Source organism: Peromyscus californicus, unplaced genomic scaffold, assembly GCF_007827085.1.
Source record: "Peromyscus californicus insignis strain IS unplaced genomic scaffold, ASM782708v3 Scaffold_14__1_contigs__length_90479793_seg_2, whole genome shotgun sequence".
In the NCBI taxonomy this organism is placed as follows: Eukaryota; Metazoa; Chordata; class Mammalia; order Rodentia; family Cricetidae; genus Peromyscus; species Peromyscus californicus.
The window spans coordinates 48770896-48793105 of NW_026294436.1; the positions used below are offsets into that span (position 1 = coordinate 48770896).

The 22210-nt window shown below is 39.2% G+C and overlaps 1 protein-coding gene and 1 pseudogene across 3 annotated transcripts; one reads left to right on the forward strand and one right to left on the reverse strand.

Moving 5' to 3' along the window:
- Window positions 1-2062: 2062 nt before the first annotated feature.
- Window positions 2063-22007, reverse strand: Gorab (golgin, RAB6 interacting). 3 transcript variants are annotated; one of them, XM_052737422.1, is made up of 6 exons: window positions 21862-21986; window positions 19416-19586; window positions 14827-15181; window positions 12492-12593; window positions 9903-10043; window positions 2063-3843 (listed from the first exon to the last, which is right to left on the reverse strand). In XM_052737422.1, the coding sequence occupies exons 2-6, from the start codon at window positions 19444-19446 to the stop codon at window positions 3399-3401; spliced, it is 1074 nt and encodes a 357-aa protein (XP_052593382.1). In that variant the 5' UTR covers window positions 19447-19586; window positions 21862-21986; the 3' UTR covers window positions 2063-3398. The 3 variants fall into 3 exon arrangements, with proteins under 3 accessions (XP_052593382.1, XP_052593381.1, XP_052593383.1); XM_052737421.1 differs by lacking the exon at window positions 19416-19586 and having other exon boundaries at window positions 21862-22007; XM_052737423.1 differs by lacking the exons at window positions 19416-19586; window positions 21862-21986 and having other exon boundaries at window positions 14823-14937.
- Window positions 20599-20706, forward strand: LOC128110209 (uncharacterized; annotated as a pseudogene).
- Window positions 22008-22210: the final 203 nt, after the last annotated feature.

A 22210-nucleotide genomic window follows, 5' to 3' on the forward strand; every position in this document is an offset into this window, starting at 1 on the left:
CCTATAAGGGCAGTGCACTGGACCTCGAAGGGTTACTTCACCCTTCTATGAACCTTTGACCTAGTGATGTAGCCCTCAAGGCATTCCACAATCACTGAGAAATGTTATCCCTGTCACATCTTATTGCTTAATTCTGTCTCTATTTTAGGCTCCTGGAGTCATTCGGCTTGGAAAGATCTCTGACGTGTGATCTTTGAACAAGTCTCCGTGTTGAGTTACCCTTCATTTCTCACTGTTCCATCTCCATCTTGTTCTGACTTATGCAATAATTACTGCCCCTTAGTTTGACAACACATTCAACAATTGTAGTGAGCTCTTATACTCTTACTTTTACACTGGTAACTAGACTTAAAAAAAAACCTCTAATAGACCATTGTCTAACATGGATGTTTTATTTTAGTGCTAAAAGTGAAGTAAAAATGTAGTAGTTCTTGGTCATACCCATAGAAGGACAGAATAACTAGATAGAATATTTAAAGGCACAAGGATTATCCATGTTCAATATTCCACCCAGTTATTTTACTTTCCATTATTTAAAGATACTTTGCATCAACTTTTACAGATGTTAATCATACTCCCTTAACTAGACCATAAGCTTAGGGAAAAGGGGCACAGGTCATATACCTCTTCAACAGCACATCTGTATGAGTAGCTACATGCAGCTGTTTGATCAACTGCAAAGATGACATTGCATTTTGAAGACAGCTGCTTGGGATTAGGATCTTGCAAAAGTAGCCTCACATTAGAGTAAAGGCAACCTGGGGAGCAGCACTCTGTTTCGTCTCTCCAGAGAATAGTTCAAGTCAGGCCTGGGGTAGATCTATGTTGAGAGGAGGTATAATTACCCTGGGCCATAGGGGCCTCAGGTCGTGTCTAGCAGACTGAGTTATATCTATCAAGGCCTCTTAAAATGCTGACTTGGCTCCTTAGAAATACAAAACCCCAAACATCATTTAGAAAGGTCAGTGGGAATGGCCTGGGTCAGAATAACTAGAGTCGGTTTGTGCCAGTGCCACGAAAGAGGAAGTGGCTGAGTAGTTAGATAAGCTCCTGGAGAGTACTCCATTGCTAACTCCAAACAAAGAATGAGAAGGCTTTCTTCTAGCCGAGTTTCTGCTCTGTAACTCAAATACCAGTCAGCAGTGAAATCTCTCGGAATTCCAATCAGAGACTTCTATCATGACTTGCAAACCAGCTGTGCTCTCCTGAGAACAGATTGACCACCTGCAAGCGCTGTAATTCAGCAGAATTATGCAGAGGTGAAAATTCTTAGGAAAAAAAGCTATTTCCAGTGCAATGAGAATTGTTCTTAAAGGAAAGTCGGTTTCTCCAAAACCCACAGACATGGCTCCAGTTGAAAACAAAAAGTAGTGGCCAGGAATGGAGTTTTAGGAACACTTTAAATTCAAGTTTCAAACAAAATTATGCTCCCCAGTAAGTGCAGCTTACAACAATCTGGGAAACACTGCCTCTTAACTAGACAAGCAGCATGATGATTAGTAATTTGGGGCTAATTTCCTTCACAGAAATGTACTTGTGAATTTATAGAGCAAAGCTGATCAAGCATATTTTAAAGGATGTGTTCCAGGGCTATCCTGGGAAATCAGTACATATGGTCCTCCCATCAGGAACCTCCAGTTCTCACTCACTTGCTCTGGCTCCTTGCACACATGGGCTACAGCTGTCTCTGCATAGAACTTATGCAATATAATTTTGTCACTCATATCATCACCTGAGCACTTGGATACCACCCTAGGAAAGCTGCGTGAGACAATGCTTTGTCAGAGTAATGGTCTCAATGGAACTTTTTATAGCACGTATTTGAAAGCATTTCATACACATGCACACAAACACACAATGAAGTTACAAAGCAAAATTGTTAGGAGGTGGATGCAGTGAACCTTATGGGTAGAGATAGGTAGAAAATATCACAGAAGCATAGAGCTATGTCAGGTGTGGTAGACAGCACATTTCTTCTGTGAGTCTGTGTTACACACACATGCTATTTAACACATATTAAAAAGGTTTGAAGCTTTTTTTAAAGGTAAATGAAAGACCATACTGTAAACACATCAGACTTGTTTATTCCTTAGAAAAATAAGACTGTATTGGGCAATGAAGTTTTAAATTTGTATGTATGTCATTCATAAATAAAAATAATACTATCTAAGTAAATGTTTGTGTTTAAAAGTCAGTAATGAAAAATTATTCTTGCAACTTAGGTCATAGAAAAATACAAAGCACCCTTATTATCAGAAGATATTACCTTAAAAAACAATTTAAAAATAGGATGTCCTCAACTTTTCTATAATGTATTATGGATATAACTGTCATTATCTTCCTTTTTATGACTGAAAACATTTTTTACTTTTGTAATTTCTGATAAATAGATCATAATTTATGATAATATTGGTATATTTTATGGCAAAACTAAAATATTTATATATACATTCACACATAGCACAATGTAGTGGTCAAGTATTAGGGAATAGAAACTCAACAAACTATAACAGTACTAAGACAATGAGTACTTCAACAATTTAAATGCTTTATGATAGGATAATTAATACTCAACATATAAAATGCCCATGTTACAGACTTTTAGAGAGGGAATACATCACTGTTGGATAATCAAGTGACAACAGGATTTTCCATTTTCATATTCTCTTTAGAAACACTTTCATTGTCTAAATTTTACCTGTTAATTCATTGATTGAGGAAAACAGAATTTGGCAAAAGCAAAATTACACATACACAGTTTGTTTACAGATGTGTATCAACTAACCAAAATTCAAGTGCAAACAAGAAACCATTTACTGGCAAATTAAAGGGAAAAATAATGTTGGCTTAAATTGTCTAGTTCCTTACATCAGCTGTGATTTCCAAGTTGTATTTAGTCACTCTAACAGTATCCAGAGAGGTAATTTAATCTGGTTTTCTCTTCTCCTCTCTCTGTACATGGTAATTTTTCTCTTTTTAATGACTGCATGAAATAGACCATGCCGTTTCAATACTTCCTCCCAAGTTAAGTTTGGTCCCGTACTGAGAACCATCACCTCTCACTCTGCTTTTCTGAGTTTGCCTGCTCTAACACTCTAGCTATGTAGTTTTCTTCTACTGTTTTGTTCGTTTTGTAGTGCTGGAGATCAAGTCCAGGGCCTCAGGCTCGCCCATCCTTTGAGTCACTTATTTTAACTCAGCGAGAAGGACTGAAGGAACACTGAGGAGTCAAGACTCCCTAGCTAGGAAAGTGTCACGACCTGTGACTTGGAATGACCAGACATGTTAACATACTAACACTAAGCATGGATTCAAACACAAACAGGTTTAAAGAACTTCTATCAGAGATAGGCTATAATTGACTGCGGAGATATGCTAACTGAACAAACAGCAGCCCCTCACGTGGCCACAGCAGCTGAAAGGTTCTTGGCTCCCCGACCTGGGCAGTCTGGTCTAAGGGGAGGGCCGCTGGAATGCTTGCCCGGCTTGTCTGCCTCTGGAGAAGCAGCTTGCTCTTGAGGCTCTTTGTTCTCGCCAGCCAACCCCGCAGACATACTCTCCCCAGCAGGCTGACGCAGCCTCTCTACAGGAACCACTTGTTTGCCTGCCTCTGCTTCCTGTTCTTGAAGCAACTGTTCAACCTCCAGCTCCAGTTCCAAAGCCTCCTCGTCAGCCTGTACGTCCAGCTGCTGCATCAGCTCCTCCAGCTTCTTGGCCTTCCGCAGCTCGTTCTGCTGGATGATGGTACAGAGGTGTTCAGTGAGCTGTTCTTTTGTCTCGGTTTTGCGCTGTAAATCCAGCTTTGCCGTAATGTACTCAGCCTCAGCCCTGTCAAACCGCTTCCTGTAAAAACACATACAAAGATCAGTTCACTCATTTCAACTGGGAAGCTTTCTAAGACTCAGAAACAAACTAAAGAATGGGAACTGAAAGGTACAATGAAGCTCTTAATACTAATGCTTTAACAATAGTTGACAACATGTAAGAGATATTAGGCTAAGATGCTACAACTATCACAACATCCTTATTTAAATTTATTTGAGTTTATTGCCTGTGATTCTTTCCAAAGCTGTGCTTGAGTGACAGCAGGCCAAGAGAGTTCATTTAGTGGCAAGTTAGCTCTGGGGTGAGGGGGAGAACAGAGAGCTCAGATTTGTAGCATTTGCCAGGCTATGTGGCATAAATACTGCCATTTTGGCTCATTTCAAGTTACACGTGTGACACCACTGAATGCCCAGAACCCGCTCTTAGGAGTCAGCACAAACTAGCTCTAGTACAAGCAACTTCAAGTACACAGTTGCTTAAATTTATGGCAGGCAAAACAAGAGAAGGAAAGAAAAGTAGAAAATTCACATCTCCTAATTAATGGATTAGGAAATAAATATTTTTAATGAAGGAAGAGTGAATATAATAAAGACAGAGTACAGCCAGCTAAAGATACCAACTGAGGGCAAGAAGTAAACACCAAGAATAGAAACCACCAGGCCAGGGTCAATTTAGGCAGGGCTTCTCAAAGTCCACACTGATAGTTTGGGCCATAGAATTCTTTCTTGTGAGGAGCTGCCCAGTAGGTTGTATTTTGCTAAACAGCATCACTGGTGTTATCTATTAGTAACCACCACACACTAAACCATGACACCAAAAATCTCTCTAGACATTGCCAGCATCTTTCTGAGACACACAAGTGCTCCTAGTTGAAAATCTCTGGACTAAGTCACTTTTCATTCCACATAACAACAGACTATTGTTACATGTAAAAGAGGTTTTCTGGTCTGAGAACATAGCTCAGTGGCAGAGAACTTGCCTAGCATGTATGAGGAAGAGGGAAAGGGAATGGGAGGGAGGGAGGGAGGGAGGGCAGAACACTGTACGTCTGCACGGTAGAAGCGGTATGGATGAGTGCTACCAGTCTCCTGTGAAGTAAGGTAACTGTAGGGAGAACCACCCTGCAACCTCCCCTACCCCTCGCATTAGAATGCTATCAGTAAGGTTATCATATCTTCACTTTGTACATGTGTTACTTTTCTTTAAAACAAAGTCAGTTTCTTCCTCTCCTGAAAGAAAAATTCCAATTTATCAACTTAGTTCAATTTAACTAGCAATAATAATTGTGAAGGCCCTGCTGGCTTACCAGTTCTGATAGCCTATTGATTTAACTTCACTGATTCCAAGATGCAGTATGCAATAAGTATAACTTACAGAAAATAAGACAGAACCCTACCTCCTAATGTGAGATTCTCTTGGAAGGACACACAGTGAAAACTATAAAAGGCTTTGACTGCAGAGAATTGAAGGCTCAAACCTGTCCTCTTGTCCACTTATATACCTTCTTGGCCTCATATGCACAAGTATCTAGCCAAGCTAGCTAAGGGAGAGAAAAGGACTTGGACTGCAGGATCCAAGGAGCAGTGTCAAGGGCAAGTCACCAGAACCACAGGCTGTTCTCCATATTCATAAGCCACACCTCTTCTAACTGAACTCTCCTTCACAGCCGCAGGCCAAAATGGGTATCAGCTGTGGCTCTCCATCAGATTCATTCCACTGGATTTCTCCATATCCAGAAAGAGCATGGATAGCCCTCACTCTTCTAGTTTCAATGGAGTTCTTAATGTCATTGGTCATGAACCACTATTTAGCCTGTGAAGGAAATGGCCTGGAGTGGACGTAAATCTTGGTCTAACTAGATGTACCACCAGGGTCAACATCTGGAGTGAAATACTTGGATTTCTGCAGACGGGGTTGGAGAAGAGGTCATACAAAGACCAAAAACCAGTACAGTAACTCTGGCGGTTACTGCAACTCAGTCTTGGGTCTATCTGTAAAACAATGACATTAACAGAGTCACAGAGACATCTGGCTGGACAGTCAGCAGTATAAACAGTCTAAGAATCCTTCCCAGTGCCTGAAAAACAACTTCCCTTTCAGAGCACCCAAATTAAAAATCATCATTTCCATTTAGTGACACGTGTCTAAAACTACAGTTACAGGAAAGTTAAGGTCCTGGTATTGATAATTTTAAAAATGTTATTTACATAGTGCTCATTTATTGCACCTCTTTTATTTTACTGTCACCTAATAAACATTAAAATGAATATATTGTTTTCTAATAACTTCCCATATTAAAAAATTATGCTAGAAGAACTTTGTTGGGAATCTAGGTCATTTATTTCTACACTCGGTAACATAAGCTGCTTATGAAAGTCAAGAGGTCTGACATTGTAGATATATGAATACCTTAGTCTTTTTCCAACATTCTCTTCTCTCCAGCACTGTCCCTAGCCCCACTCTCCACCTCTGCTCCCCAGTTAGAGATTTACAGACTGGGTTCATGAACACTGAACTGAAGTTAACATTTGCAATCAAGTCCCTAGATTTCTACTAGTTCATCCCAGATATATCACTTAAGATTCCATATTTTGTTTATTTATTTAAAGTCTTTCTGGCCTAAAACATGCACATATATTCTCCTACAGAGTGACTGATGTTTAAAATATTGATTAGTTTCACAAACTACTTGATTAGTCTAGGGGTCTTGTCGCTCATACTGAATCTGGATAGGATGGGTACTCTGAAAGAGAATAAGATCATTATACACAAGCCAGTAAGACACATTGAACTGGAAATGTAATTAGAGAATTGTTTTGTTATTTTAAGGGGACACTGAGTGATTTAATGTTATTTAAAGGTTTTAGAAACTGTCTCTTGGTCTTGGTATTTTGATGGCTTAAAGAAAAAAAAACCCTCAATGTTTAACCCTTTTTACACCATTAGGTTCCACTTTTAGCTTACAGGACAATCTGCTGAAAAGTTCAACTGTCTGTATGAATTAACATGTGATTTTTATCCTTTCTCAGATATTCTGAGGAACAGAAGAATCTTGGTTAATAAAACAGGATCTAAGAGATAGTCTCCCTCTATTTTGAAACACTGTTATCCCATCACCATAGGAAGTTTTCATTCTTATCTACGATAAAGACTAAAATAATAAGAAAACGAAGACTGATGGAAAGGGTGACGTGACAGCGGAACAACTGATCTATAATTCATTCCCTGGTGCTTTGTTCAGGCAGTGTGTCTGTCTCCTCAAGACCGTGTACGACTGTCATCTCAGTTCTTCTCAGTTTTCACTGACTACAACTGAGCAATTTTTAAAATGCTTATATTGCAAATAGAGGAAATGGCCAGAGAAAGGCATTTTGATGCTGCTAGGCAAATTCAAATATGAATGTAAGCTAAAGTCCAGCTTCCCCAAAATATTAATTCTGAATCTGTGGAACTTTAGAAGCTAGTTTCTAGGATAACAAATGTGATTGAGGGCTTTCAGAGGAGGTATTCTGAATTCCAGTGGTTCCAGGAACCTGTGATAAGAAAGGGCAGAGGAAATGTGGAGATAGGAGAAAACATGTGACTGAAGACACAGGATACAGACTGTGGCCCCACGTCCAGGAACAGGTATAGCCATCTGAGGTCGGAAAAAGTAAGAAATGAACCATAGGGTCTCTTAGAATCATGCCCCTATACCCCTGCTAACATCAGGTTTCTAGTCTCCAGAAATGTAAGATGAGATCTTTCTGATGTTTTAAAGCATACAGCTTGTGGTAATTTGTTATGATAGTCCTAGGAAATTAAACAATGCAGAGTCATAGCCTGGAGTCTAGGCAGTAAAAATGATCAGGCAAGTGAACTATCAGTGCTCAGAATGGTCTGTTCACATCAACTTCTTCTTCAATCTCATGAATCAATGAGAATGGATTTCTAAGGATAAAAAGGAAATGCAAGCCGGGCGGTGGTGGCGCACGCCTTTAATCCCAGCACTCGGGAGGCAGAGCCAGGCGAATCTCTGTGAGTTCGAGGCCAGCCTGGGCTACCAAGTGAGTTCCAGGACAGGCGCAAAGCTACACAGAGAAACCCTGTCTCGAAAAACCAAAAAAAAAAAAAAAAAAAAAAAAAAAGAAATGCAATTTTCACATATAATTCCTCATTTCAATATCTATAATTGCTCAATAACCATAAGTACAAATTTAGAAAATTGTGTAGAAATCTTATGAATGAACAAGACACAATCCTAATTCCGGTTAGGGCTGTCTACGGCTTCTCCGATTTACCTTCAGACTTAGCCTCTGAAAAAGGGCCTCACACATCAGCATCCATTCATACAGTTATGTCAGTAACAGCATCAAGTGCTATCTATAGCTTATTAAACATATGAAATAAAAATATATGATGTGAAACACTTTTACTGCGTTAAGAATTCTCTGTGTAAGTTTCAGTAAAAAATAGTAATCTACCTTATCTACAGTTTTTGAAAGCTAAAACCAACACTTCCTACCTAATATCCATCATGAAAGAACATCTTTCTGCAGCCTACTTAGGATAGAAGTAAAGCATAGACTGAGCAGATTGTATTTATGCATTTAGGAATACACACACACACACATGTACATATGCAATAACCATTGAAAAGCAGAGGCCATGAATTTGAAAAATAGCAAGGAGAGGGATATGGGAGGGTTTGAGGAAAGGGAAGGAAAAATAATGTAACTATATTATAATCTTAAAAAATAAAAGAAATAATTAAATAAAACCCCCACAATTAGACTTTTCCTGCTGCACCCAGGACTATGAGATGCTATGAACAATCTACATGAAGCTGCAGAGGTAGCCAACTCAGTTACAGAGAATAAGATGTGCTGACAGTCAAGGCTGAGTCTACGTGTAACAAAATCCTAGTGGCCTCCTTAACAGTAACAGAAATGGGAAACTTCTGGTTATCACTACTGATGGCATTCATTTAGGCTATCTACTAATAAGGGCAACCCATTCATAGCATATGAGCAAACGACAATTACCCAAATCACAAGGACAACCACAGGCCTCTTTTAAACACCAAACAGTGAATTAAAACTATCGCCATGCATTTCCGCTTTATGAAATTGTTCTATAAACATTCTGATGTTGTGGTTTACCCGAGACTAATGAAGCATTCTGATTGATTTCTAGTGTTACAGAAGAAGATACATAGCTGAGTCACTAGTACAGCACTCCCTTGTGAAGAACACACAAACTGGGATGATTAAAGAAACAGTGCAGGGACTGAGAACCCTGAAATTGGGAATTTTTTTTGCCCTTTTATCTGTTTGCAAAGCCCATGTAATTCTTTACATGTGCTTATTCACTTCAAAAATATTCCAGCGTTTTCTTCTTTTATAAAAATGCCAACAGTTGAAACCAAGGAAGCATGTGATACCAGACCATTATGTACAAAGTATAACCAAACAAGGAAAAACAAGCTTCACAATACTTAGAAGATATTTAAGAAAATATATCCACAAGAATTTTTTTTCTTTCCACTCATAAACTGAATCCTTCTTGTACCCCAGGCTGGCTTGAACTTACAGTGATCCTCCTACTTCAGTCTCTTGCATGCTGGGAATATAAGCATGTATCACCACCATTCCTAGCTTATATTCAAAAGTATTTTCAAAATAAACTAATTTTCTTACTTTCATAACAAGGTGAGAATTTGGCCCCAATTCCATAAAGGCAATATCAAAGAGTCAAAATTTTAATGGAAGGACATAGACTTGGTGTTAGAATCACATAGTTCTGCAGTGAGCTAATCAGGCATATAATTTGATAGATCTTGAAATACTCAGGGTCGCAAACGTTAAATAGCTGACGATTAATCAGGAAACACTAAAATGCAAATGAGTAATTCAGGAAATGTGGTAAGAGGAATTTCAACAAGGTCAAGCCATAGCACTGGCAGCCACTTGAATTTGCACATTACTAATGGCATTCTCATGAGACTTTACTGGAGCTATACATAAAACCCACTGGCATGGCTAGTTTCAGATACGACTCACGCCACCAGACTCTTCAGACCTTGCTATCCTACCTACCGTGCATAGGAATACTCTAGACTGGCTTGGTCAATTCTGTTCCTGAGGATTCCAATGTCAGCAGACACCATGTCGTCTAAGGCCTGTAACTCCTTCTGGATCCTCTTGAGTTTCATGGTCTCTGCTTGGGTCCTTTTAGATCTGGAAAACCAGAAATGTGAGATGGAGGCAAACACTTGAAGACCACATTTCCAGACATGATATAAATGGAAAGGCATGGCAATTGTGTATATAGTTCATGATATTCTTTTCAAAACTTAAAAAAAAATCATAGTTGACAAAAAATAAATCATCTTATCACCTTGTTTTTCTAAACTTTCTATTAGTACATACCATTTTTATGAACAAAGTAAAAATTAAGATTTTTATAAAAGTTTCTGCTGAACAGTTCATTTGTGGACTTACATCCATTCTCTAAGAAAAAGTCCTGAAAGAACAGGTTAATATTCTCTTTATATTAAAGTATCCAACATAGCTTTCCAAACCCTGGATTCCATTCTGAAAACATCTATGATTTCAATTCCTTTGGTCTCATCTTGTTTCCTAGGAAAACTGTATACAGACCTTTAAAATTATCCGTGGAACTCAGACTTTCTTTTGTTGAAAAGTACACCCCACTCAATCATTTATTGCACCCAAGTATAATATACTTCTGAAACAGGGTAACACATACAAAAGCATCATCCTACCCAAGTACACATATACTTCAGAAATGGGGTAACACATACAAAAGCATCATCCTACCCAAGTACACATATACTTCAGAAATGGGGTAACACATACAAAAGCATCATCCTACCCAAGTACACATATACTTCAGAAATGGGGTAACACATACAAAAGCATCATCCTACCCAAGTACACATATACTTCAGAAATGGGGTAACACATACAAAAGCGTCATCCTACCCAAGTACACATATACTTCAGAAATGGGGTAACACATACAAAAGCGTCATCCTACCCAAGTACACATATACTTCAGAAATGGGGTAACACACACAACAGTGTCATTGCACCCAAGTACACATATACTTCAGAAACAGGGTAACACACACAACAGTGTCATTGCACCCAAGTACACATATACTTCAGAAACAGGGTAACACACACAAAAGTGAACCTTTAACCATGACATCACTCATTGAGAATTTCACACATGCTCTGGGGAGCAGAACCTGTCCCCAGTGGCACCACCGCAGTACAGCTTACACTCCTGACTTTACTGTCTTAGCCTTTCATCTTCCCTTCAGTCCACATTCTCTAAGCAGCAAAGTCTTACTTCATGTCATTCATTAACAATAGACTCATGCTGCGGTTCCCTTCATTTCTGTCTCTTTCCACATTACTCTGTCTTAACGCAACAGCAGAGAAGCATGGAAACTATACATTCTTTTGAAGACAGGGGAAACATGGCTCAGGCTGGCTTTGCACTCACAGTTCTCCTGGTGCCAGGATTACAGGTCTGCAGCACTCCAGCAAGCTAATATATCTAAGTTCTTTTGTAAAATCCCCAATAAACAGTCCCTACTCTTAGTAAAGACTAAGAAAATCCTTTTTTTAAAGCATCATCAATCACTTGTGGGGAAAAAGATGGTATTATTCTTTCATATTTTGTTCTTTTTCTTGAAATATAAGCCAGTCTATGAGTTGCATCTCTATTATACTTCATGAGAAGTTGTTCTAAAATGTTTCTCTCTCTGAATTATTTTCATATCTACCTATCTTGCTCTCACCTCTTCTGCCCTTCCATCAACTTAAACCTCAAGCAATCACAGTTTAACACAGGATCTTGCTATACAGCTGTGCAGCCTAGGTTGAGCTTGAGCTTAGACCAATCTTCCTGCCTCAGTCTTGGGAGTGCTGGAATTGCAGGCACGTCCCACCACTCCTATTTGGAGGTCTTCAAAGCAACACGTCATTGAAGATTTGCTTGCTTTCAGTTCAATCACTACTTTATTGACACGGCTTAAGACCACAGGAGAATCGGAATTACCAACTCAAACCTGGGCAATGCTGCAGTTTGGGGCCAGTATGATATAGCACATGAGAAGAGAGTCCTGACACCCTTAACACTAAAGGTGTGGGGAAAATCAAACCTCACACAGGCTATATGATGGCTGCTGTAAGTTACCAAGAAAACACAGTAACTTACTTAAGAAACATGCCAGTGAGGAATACAATCCAAGTTTACAACAGTGTTAGTCACTTCTATACAGCACTTACCCCCTACATGCTAGATGCTAACACTATTCCACATCAAATTAAAACCTGCATTTGTTGCGCACACACCCACACACACACACACACACACACACAGATAACCATTCCTGTTGGTCCCGTGACTGTGTTAATAGTTAACACTGATGCCGCAGCCCTCACCACAAACACATTATGATTCATTACTAAAAAAAAAAAAAAAAAAAAATCCTCCCTAAAAGGTGAAACTAGAACTTCAGTATCATTTCAAGCATAATTTGTCTTGTAAGAGTTGCAATGGAAGTATGGGTTTATGGAGTAAGGCATGGGAAAATAAACAGAAGCTCTAAGAGATGACTATGGGTCACAGCCCTGATCCAGATGCCTCACCTTTCTGCAATGGCTTGAGCCAAAAGGGCTTTCTTACGTTTATTTTTCTCTTCCATTAGTCGCTGTTCCTGTTGGAGGACTTCCCAACGAGATTTTTCTTGCCTGGGGGGGGAAAAAAGGCACAAAAATGAATTTATGAAAAAGACTATTACCCAGCCCCACACCTTACCAATCTGTCTCCTATGCATAAAATTTAATCAGGCAGGTTACATATATTTTCTTTCAAAATCCCTTTAAAAGAAATCCATCTGCAGCTCATTATTCTGTTCTAATAAGAACAAAGACCACGATCTGAAGTAAAGAGGCTTCCATAAATTGGACCTTTGAAATCTATATATGTGGATAATCTAGAAACCCACAAACTGGAAGCCCAAGTACTGTGACACTCTTTTAGGACTACAAAGAAATGTGTGTGTGGATAGTAACATATGTAAAATGGAAGTCAAAGTATATTGGTCTGAGGTTGATGTCATGTTCTACCTTTTAGAATTTTCTTTATGAATAAGGTCTGGACTTCCTTAACATCTTAAGGTAACAGCCAGTGCTTGTTTACTACATTTTTTTTATTTGCTCACTTTTCTCCAACTCTGTATTTAAAATAGGTTTTTAATTGAAACAATTACATCACTTTCCCCTTCCCTTTCCTTCCTACAACTCCTCCCATATCCCCACTCAAGTTGACAGCCCTTATCATTACATACACATATATGTATGTACATATATATATATATATATATATATATATATATATATATATATATATAATACAACCTGCTGAGTTCTTTATCTCACACTCTTAAACAGTTTTAAATGAGTAGTCATCTGAGCTTAAGGTAAAGGGACTACACTAACACAGAAATCAGATACTGAAAGCATGTACTATAGCTTCTAACATGTCCAGTTCTAAAAGCGGGCACACGAATATTCCCACAGTCAGGAAGCTATCGACACAAATACTGTCGCAGCAAAGCTCTTTTTCCTTCTGCTGGCATTTATCCAGCCTATCCAATGTCTTCACTCACAGACCTAGCAACCACTTCTAAACCTGCCCTTTGATTTGCTGTTACAGCGTCCACCTTATGGTTGGCACCAGCCATTTCTCATGGTTTCCACTCCACAGGCACCTCAGGCCTGGTTCACCTGGTTCCCTCCTAAACTGCACACAGACACCCAGCGTTTCTCTAATCACTACCTTGACCAGGACATTTTCCCCTGGGGCTCTGGTATGATGCTACACTAGGAAGCAGGATTCCTGTTATTCTGGCTGCCTTTTATTTCTCTATGTTCTTTAGTCTTTGCCTCGCTCAGAAAACCAAGATAGCCTCATAGAACACTGCAGGATCTGGCTCTCCTTTCCCAAGCTCATCATATCAGGATTCTTCCTTTTGAAAATCAATGGTTCCTTGAATTACTGTCTCCCACGGATGTCCCAGAGTATCTAAAAACCAATGATATTCCTAATGGCATCTCATCTAAGTCGTCCATCTCAATTACAAATTCAAAGCCTTCCTGAACTATATAGTAAGGCTCTGTTGTAAAACAAATGAAACACCAAGCAAACAAACTTAATTCATGTGATTTTACGTATCTCATCAAAATGAATTATGTCATAAAGCTCTGGTAGGCAGGACTCTCATGACACAAAATCAGCAGAGATGAGGACTATATCTGATATTGGGGAAAGCATAATATACTTTGAAAAAGTCAGAAAAGGAAAAACAAAACAAAAAAAAAAATGCCATCTTTTCTTCCCATTACTAGGAATTAAAAAGCTAGGAAATGGAAATCTCTATATAGGTGGAGCTAAACTATATAGATTCTAATACAAAGATATCTCAACTCTATTACTTACTGGCTGTGTATGTTAGTTTTGGGAAGACAGTCCCCTGCCTCTGTGTGTGTGTGTGTGTGTGTGTGTGTGTGTGTGTGTGTGTGTGTGTGTGTGTGTAAATTTGAGAGAGGTTCTTGTTATACTGCTCAGGTTAGCCTGGAACTCACTATGGAGATCACTGTGGCATCAAGGCTTGAGAGTTCCTTCCTTTGCACAAGGGCTAGGCTTACAGGAATGTGCCACATGTCTAGTGTTAAGAAAACAGTATCTTTTCTAAGTCCAAAATAACTCATCTATAAGGTGAAAACAATAAGCATGGATTGTAAGACTATTGTAAAGAGTAAATGACAAGACAAAATATTTAGCTCATAATATATTTAGGTGGTTGATTCCTTTTAATAGTTTACTGATTTCATTTCTAGGCAAAAGAAAAAAAAAATCAACAAACTACATTTCTTCCCAGTCCCTGGGGAAAAAGATGAAAAGTCTCATAGACTTACTAACAATTCCATTTTCTTTTTCTCCACTTTGCAATTTGGCTTTGGAGTTAGAACCTCGGCATTTCTGTGACCATCCTGGGAATTCTGAAGTCCTGGTTCCTGTGGCTGACTTTCAATACCTTGTGGCTTTCCACTGCCTGTGGAAGAGGCGAGTGTGAGAGGACTAGAGACAGCTGGTGAAGGAGGCAGTTTCTGATTGGTAACTTTCTGTGTGGGTGTAGAGAGCAGCTGCTCCGGAGGTAATGAGGCTGATCCATCTTGAAGACCAAGTTTTTGGCTCTGCTCTAGAAGGGCTTTTTCTCGCTGAAGCTGCTGTCGAGTTTTTTTCACAGGGAGACGGCGCTGGGGTTCAAACAGATCTACATAAAAGAGAGCAAATGAAGAGTCATTGTGTGAACAGCAAATAACAATAATTTCTCTAGAAACATAAAGCAGTGGCAATACATTTTGTCATTCAAGAGGTCCCATCCTCTATTTTGAAAGCCCAGGAAAAAAAATCAACCATTTTCCTGGGTTCAACAGTTCTTATATCATACTATTAATATTTAACAAAAAACAGCCTATCTCTCAATTCATCTTTGTAGGAAATCTATTTCATTGAATCAGGTCTGAGCAACAGAAGGCCAAGTTTTCATTTTCACTTGAGGACTATGAAAGAAGTGATTAATTTTGATGAAATAGGCAGCCAACTGAATTCTCTGAAATATTGTTACTGTTGGCTCGATTCATTATTTTCCGAGTTGTGCAGAAAGAACTAATGGCAGTTTTCAAATGAGATGCCCTTCCCTTAGCTTTACATCTTAGAACAATGCTACTTCCTTCTACCAGTTTTAGCTTACAGATCAATCAAAGGCATATTCACCAGATAAGTTCTAATTGATGCATTCAAACTAATTTTAACAGCATCCTGAAGCAAGCAACAGAGAAAGATAAAACAATTATAGGGATTTTTTTAAAAGCACAAATGAAATAACAATGCTCCTTTTGGGAGAAATATTTGAAACAAGATTAAACCCTTAGGGCAGATAATTGGGGAATTTCACTCTCATACTACATTTAATATGATCTACAAAACTGCACTGTATAAAATTATTATTCCTTACAAGTGAACAATTCAAATAGGACTTTTAAGACTGGGTATGCCACACAGTGGTACAGCATTTGCCTAGAATTTACAAAGCCCTGTGTTCAATCCCCAGCACTATAAGAAAACAAACACCAAGCAAACAAAAAACTTGTCAACTATGATGTTTAAATTCTACACACTGACCTCTGAAGTACAGGTTTATTAACTTAAACCTTCCAAAGTGGAGCTGAGAACGTTGCAGTCATTAGCTTGGCTTCAGTCTAGTTCACTGGACTTGACATCTACCATACTAGTTATAACTATATGCTGTACTTAACCCCCGGAGGCAATTCAAGAAGGAGATATGCATGGAAAATATTTTTCAAGAAGACAGAGGTCATATCTAAACTGTGGACTGTGTTGGTTAAGTTCAATCAGCAACTTGATGAGATTTAGAATCACTTGGAGCTATGGGCATGCGTGTGGAGGATTATATTGAGAAGATTAATTGAGGTAGAAAGATCCACCCATTGTGAGTGGCACCATCCCCGGGGCTGATCTCCTGGAGTATACAAAAAGGAGAAAGTGAGTGGCACACAGGCATTCATGTTCTTTATTTTCGGAGGCGACACAGCCAGTTCCCCTGAACTCTGCCCCAGGACTTCTCCACCACAATGGACAGGCCCCGCCAACTGTCAGTCAACACACTCCTTCCTTCAGTTGCTTTTATCACAGCCACAAGAAAAAGAACTAACACATGGACTTTCTCAGAAACAAAGCACCCTCCTCTATCTTGCAACAGAAACTTATTGTTGGTTATTGTTCGTATTTACACCATCAGAAAATATCACTGAGGCTGTTTTGTGTAAACATTAACTGAATAATTAATAGTTCCTTTGTAATTCAACTATGTCTATTTTACTTTATATTTTTACAAAGCATAGATATAAGGCTTAGAATGATTCATTTTCCACTAGCAATAAACAAACAATTCAGGGCATGTAAAAATAGAACACATTGTTTAAGCTCTATGTACTGGAAACTATAAATAATCAAAACTAGGGCCCACCAAGGAGCAGAGATCTAGTGCAAATGAGGACTAGCCACAGTCACTTCTAATCAGCTGCTCTCATTAAAGCAGTTTAGGTCAATACAGCCAGACACTTGGATTTTCAATTAAAAACAGGTACTTAAAAATTATTTCTACTTGTATTTTTCTGTGGTGCTGGACTGAACCCAGGACCTAGCACATGTCAAGCAAGTGCTCAACCACTTAGCTCTGGCCCCAGCTCCTAAATATCAGTTTTCTACAAATTGGGGTTTTAAATGCAGGGAACTCTATCAATCATTAAAATCTAGATTATGCTATCGTGGAAAGAAACTTTTAATCTTCAGTGGCATGTTCCAGCTAAAGGCCAGGCTGAGGATGCAGCTCAGAGGGGAAGCAACATTATGAGGCTCTGGGTTCAATCCTCAGAACCATAAAGCAACACAAATCAAAAAACAAAGCCAACAACCACAGGTTAGTTTTGTAGACAACACTGATGTTAGTTTTGTAGACAATTCTGATGTTAGTTTTGTAGACAATTCTGATGTTAGTTTTGTAGACAATTCTGATGTTAGTTTTGTAGACAACACTGATGTTAGTTTTGTAGACAACACTGATGTTAGTTTTGTAGAAAATTCTGATGTTAGTTTTGTAAACAATACTGACTATTATCATTACTATCAACATTTTAAAATTAGGTAATCAAAAGCAGGAAGAGAAAAAATCCTGAAAAGTCAAATATCTTTAAAGATTTTATTTTATGTATATGAGTGTTTTCCTTGCATTTATGTACAGCATGGACATGCAGTGATCCTAGAGGCCAGAAGGGGCTGATAGATCTCAAGGAACCTTAGTTACTTAAGGTTGTGAGCTGCCAAGTGGGTGCTGGGAACTGAACCAGGATCCTCTGGAAGATCAGAGAGAGCTCTTTAACTGCTGAGTCTTCTCTCCAGCCCCCAAATATTTTTTCATGTGTGTGTAATTTAGCCAACAGGCTACATTTGTGAGATCTACTCAATATCTTGTACTTATGCCCTACTCTCCCATCCCTGTCTTCAATATCACTTGAATCATATGTTAATCATTTCCTTATCAGTCTACAAATATTTCTAAAAAGTATTCATTTTACAAAAAGTGTATTATAACAGTTTTTTTCCTAAGCATCATATTGACAATGTCCACTACATTATTGACACTGTTACAGTCACTCAAGTGCTGAATCATTCCACAGAGTGACAAAACCAGAGTTTACTCATCTTCTTCCCAAGGAACACTTAAGTTGGTTTCAGATTTCACTTCTGTGAACCTGGCTGTTACATTTCCTTACGTACTAAATTTTGCCTTGGATATTACTTCCAAAGTACTGGGTGATAAAGTATAACATTAGATGTTAGACTGCTTTCCAAAACGCATTTCGTCCAGCAGTGTGTAAGAATCCACTTTAACACATGTGTTGTTTAATGTTTTGACTTCCGGCAATCAAGAGAGCATGAGGTGGTCCCTCACTGTGCTTTTGATTTTTAATGTGCTGCTAGTTGTTGATGGCTACCATCTATTCATAGTCCTTGTCTTTGAGATCTCTATTGTTTCTTTTAGTTTGTATTATTCACACACTACTACCAAAGAACTGATAACATAATTAAAGAGAGACAATACCAGAAATGGTCACACATTCAGGGAAGAAAAATCTAACAACAGAAAACATTCCGTATGGGAGAAAAATCCTAAAATTTATTACAAGCTATTATAAATGTTATAAATAAATGGAATCATATACCATCTTACTTGCAGTGTTAATTATATGATATCAAATACCTCCAAAGATTCAATGCAATTCTAACCAAATTCCTATTCCCTGAAATTTGGTAAAATTGTTTTAAAAAGCTTTCGTATCAGAGTATAAATGTTTAGACTAGCAAGGAAATTAATAAATAAGAACAAAGGAACTAGAGTGAATACTGACATCAAGAATAAAGGCAGTGGGTGAGGTGGCTGAGCAGGTATCGGCACTTGTCACCAAGCCTGAAGACTGGAGTTCTGATCCCTAGGACCCCACATGGTAGAAGGAGTGAACTGACTCCTACAAGACATCCTCTGACTGCCATGCCCAAGCTATGGCCAAGGCAAAAGGGCCATACACATATATAAATAAAATAAATCAATGACTAATAAAGGACACACAGGAATAAATGTTCATCTTAAAACTGGCAGAGCATGGTTGCACTGCATTCTTCCATTTTTTTGCAAATGAAATCAACCACGGATCATATTTATACGTACATTTATACATATGTATATATACACACATATATATATACATATATATGAGTGCATATGTGTGTATGTATGTTATACACTCTTCCAATCTGTATGACTGAAAATAATTAAGTTTAAGATGTCAATGACTGCAGTTGACATACACCCCCCCCCCCATTTCAGATACATACAAATGTTTCTAGTCCCTAAAATTGTGACTTACTTTTATTAAAGTTATTTGCTGGTGAAAGCATTTAATTACCTATATTCAATTCAATAACCAATCTTCTTTTCTTCCTGCCTCAAACAACTCCCATGTGACAGCATCAAAAGTCAGTGCAGAATGGCTGTGTACCAGCTTCACCTGGCAACCCATGTTATCCATGACACTAAACTGAAAAAGAAACCCTCATTATTGTAAACAACTGGCTATGTTAAAGTTTTTTCTGGCTTCAATTTAAACTGTTTTAGCCTGATTTCTTAATTACTAATACTGCTGTATATATTTGTCCCTCCCTGATCACATCCCCTTGCCTCTCTACCAATCAGAATTCTGTGTTTCAATCCTTTGATATTCTTCAGATATAACATCTTAATATACACCTGATTCACATAATTTTGTTCAGATAAACTCTATCAGACTGTATCTACTCAGCTGCAACTTGCTCCTTTTGCACATATTTATGTGATTTATAACTTAATGAATGTGGCCAATAGAGTCTCACTAACGAGCACAAATTATTTATCCTCTTACCTGTAAGCAGACAATTGGTTTGTTTTTAACTTTTGAATATTATAAACAAGATGGCTAAGAACATTCTTGACTACATGTGCACTCAAGTCTTTCAAAAGCACCCTGTCCTTATTTTTGTTGGCAACCAATCCCATCTGCCCAGAATATTTAACTTCATTCTTTACAGCTTCGATGAAGATTCAATTTCTGCTGGCTTTAAAAATGGGAAACCCAAGGTAGAAGACTTGGTGTTTTTACACTGATCACTTTGTTCCACTTTGGCTACACAGAGATGCAAAGATGTTCCCTCTGTTCTCACAGCAGTCATAGATAAGTGATTTTATATCCACATTTTACCACCAAATGACAGGCTTTGACATTTAGTTCCTTATCACCTTACAACCAAATCCAAACTGCAGAATTACTTTAAAATACATTAACAAATGTATTAAGAGTCCTGCATCAAACCTTTGCCCTGGCTAACTAACTCTTGCCAACATTTAACCTCCACAAAACAGCCCCAGGGCCATTAAATCCTCACCATGAGGCTGTCCTATGGCTACCACTTGTGCAATATCTATTACCACATTATTTTACAATCTGTCTCATTAATCTACAAGCTCTCTGATGACAAAGATGCCCTGTTCATCTTTACATTTATAATGCAGAGGTTGTGGTGCATGACAGGTTAGCAATCCTCTTGACAAGGATGGAAGAGGCCCTTGGGCCAGACAACACACCTAATTCAGAAGCTGATACTCAGGACTTGAAAGCCAAATCAGAAACAAGGCACCTGTACTTTGTACATACAGGTATGTGAACTGAGAATGAAATCACATAACCAAAGAATCTGAAGGCATACAGCCGGACAAAAGCAGCCAGACACACCTGACAGTATAATCTTATGATATAGTTTTTAAAAGACCCCTGGACCAGCCCAATTTTTCCCAATGTATATCAAGTACACTGATCACATGTTAGTAATTTACTCCCTTTTGCACTTGTCAGCCCTAGATAATTCTCACATCTGGGCTAAAAGTTGCAAAGTACCTGATCTACATCCACATTTCTCACTAACTATACACGTAGAAGGATTTATTTAATTTTATCCCTAAACAAAGTAATTTTTTTTAATGTTGCCACGAGTGGCAGAAAGTTCTCACAGAAGTTAATGGGCACTACTAAGATTACCACATATATCTGTGAAATTTCAATCTCAAGCCAAGAGTGTTTTTATCGTTTCCTACCAAGTATCGGAAAACTTAAGTAATCACAAGCAACATATTTAGCAAACCCATTCTATGATATATAAAGCCCCAGGGGGAGGGCCCCAGATTCTGGCTGCCCCTGGAGGCAGCAGAGACATGCAAGTGTACTGTACACGTGCACACAAATACACACGCGCGCTTCAAATCGAACCTCTTAAAAATCCTTTTGGTTGCTGACTCCCGAGAACTGGAAAGAACTGCAAAGTCATCTGGTAACCAGAAGTAAAGGCGATACAGACGCATCATCAAAATCACTTTCGCGTTTATTCACTCTCATGACCCCTTCCCCAATGACTGCTTTTGTCAGTTCACCACAATTATGATGCTGTGTATGCAATGCTCCTCTTCATTCACCCTGACCCCAAGTCTGCAACTATTTCTTCGTGCTATCATCCTCTGCAGTGGCCATTCGGGTAGTAGCTTCGCTTCCTCTCCCCAGTCTCATTCCTTTCTACGGGAAAATGTACAATCACTGAAAAATGGATCCTTAGAGAGAAATCCTGCGGGCCCGCCTCTCTGGCCTCTGAGGCTAAGACACCCACCTGGGGAGCCCCACCATGCCTGTCCGCCCACTTGCAGCTCCAGGCCCCACGCCCCCTCAGCCACCCGCCAGGCCCCCTGTCCTTCACAGACTCAAGACTCCGCATCCGCGGGCAGAGACACCTTACCTTTATTCTGCTTTAGTCTCCTCAGCTCTTCCTCAGAGAAGCCAGCCCAATCCTGAGCCATCTGCCCGGCCCTCGGGACCCCAGGAGCGCCCAAAGCTCAGCTCGCAGACTGCCAACACAGCTCCCCCGGGCACATCCGGGTTCCTTCCGTGGCACGGCGAACAGCCAATCAGCGCGCCGAGCGGTGGCGCGAGGCCCCCTCGGACTTCAGGTAAGGGCGCCCGTGGGGCTGCCCCGAGCAATGCCTGAAAAGCCGTCTCGGCGGACCGCTCCGCCCGGGCTTTGCCTCTCTTCACAAGCCTCTGTTCGGGGCTTTTGTTCTTTCTGACCCATCACTTGGAGAGAAATG

Excerpts from the sequence above, each read along its gene's own strand:
- Gorab (XM_052737421.1), bottom strand. The coding sequence starts at position 21,922 with ATGGCTCAGGATTGGGCTGGCTTCTCTGAGGAAGAGCTGAGGAGACTA. Across the intron at positions 15,182-21,861 it reads GAGACTAAAGCAGAATAAAG|ATCTGTTTGAACCCCAGCGC; the intron begins GTAAGGTGTCTC and ends TCTTTTATGTAG. Across the intron at positions 3,844-9,902 it reads CTAGAGTATTCCTATGCACG|GAAGCGGTTTGACAGGGCTG; the intron begins GTAGGTAGGATA and ends GTGTTTTTACAG.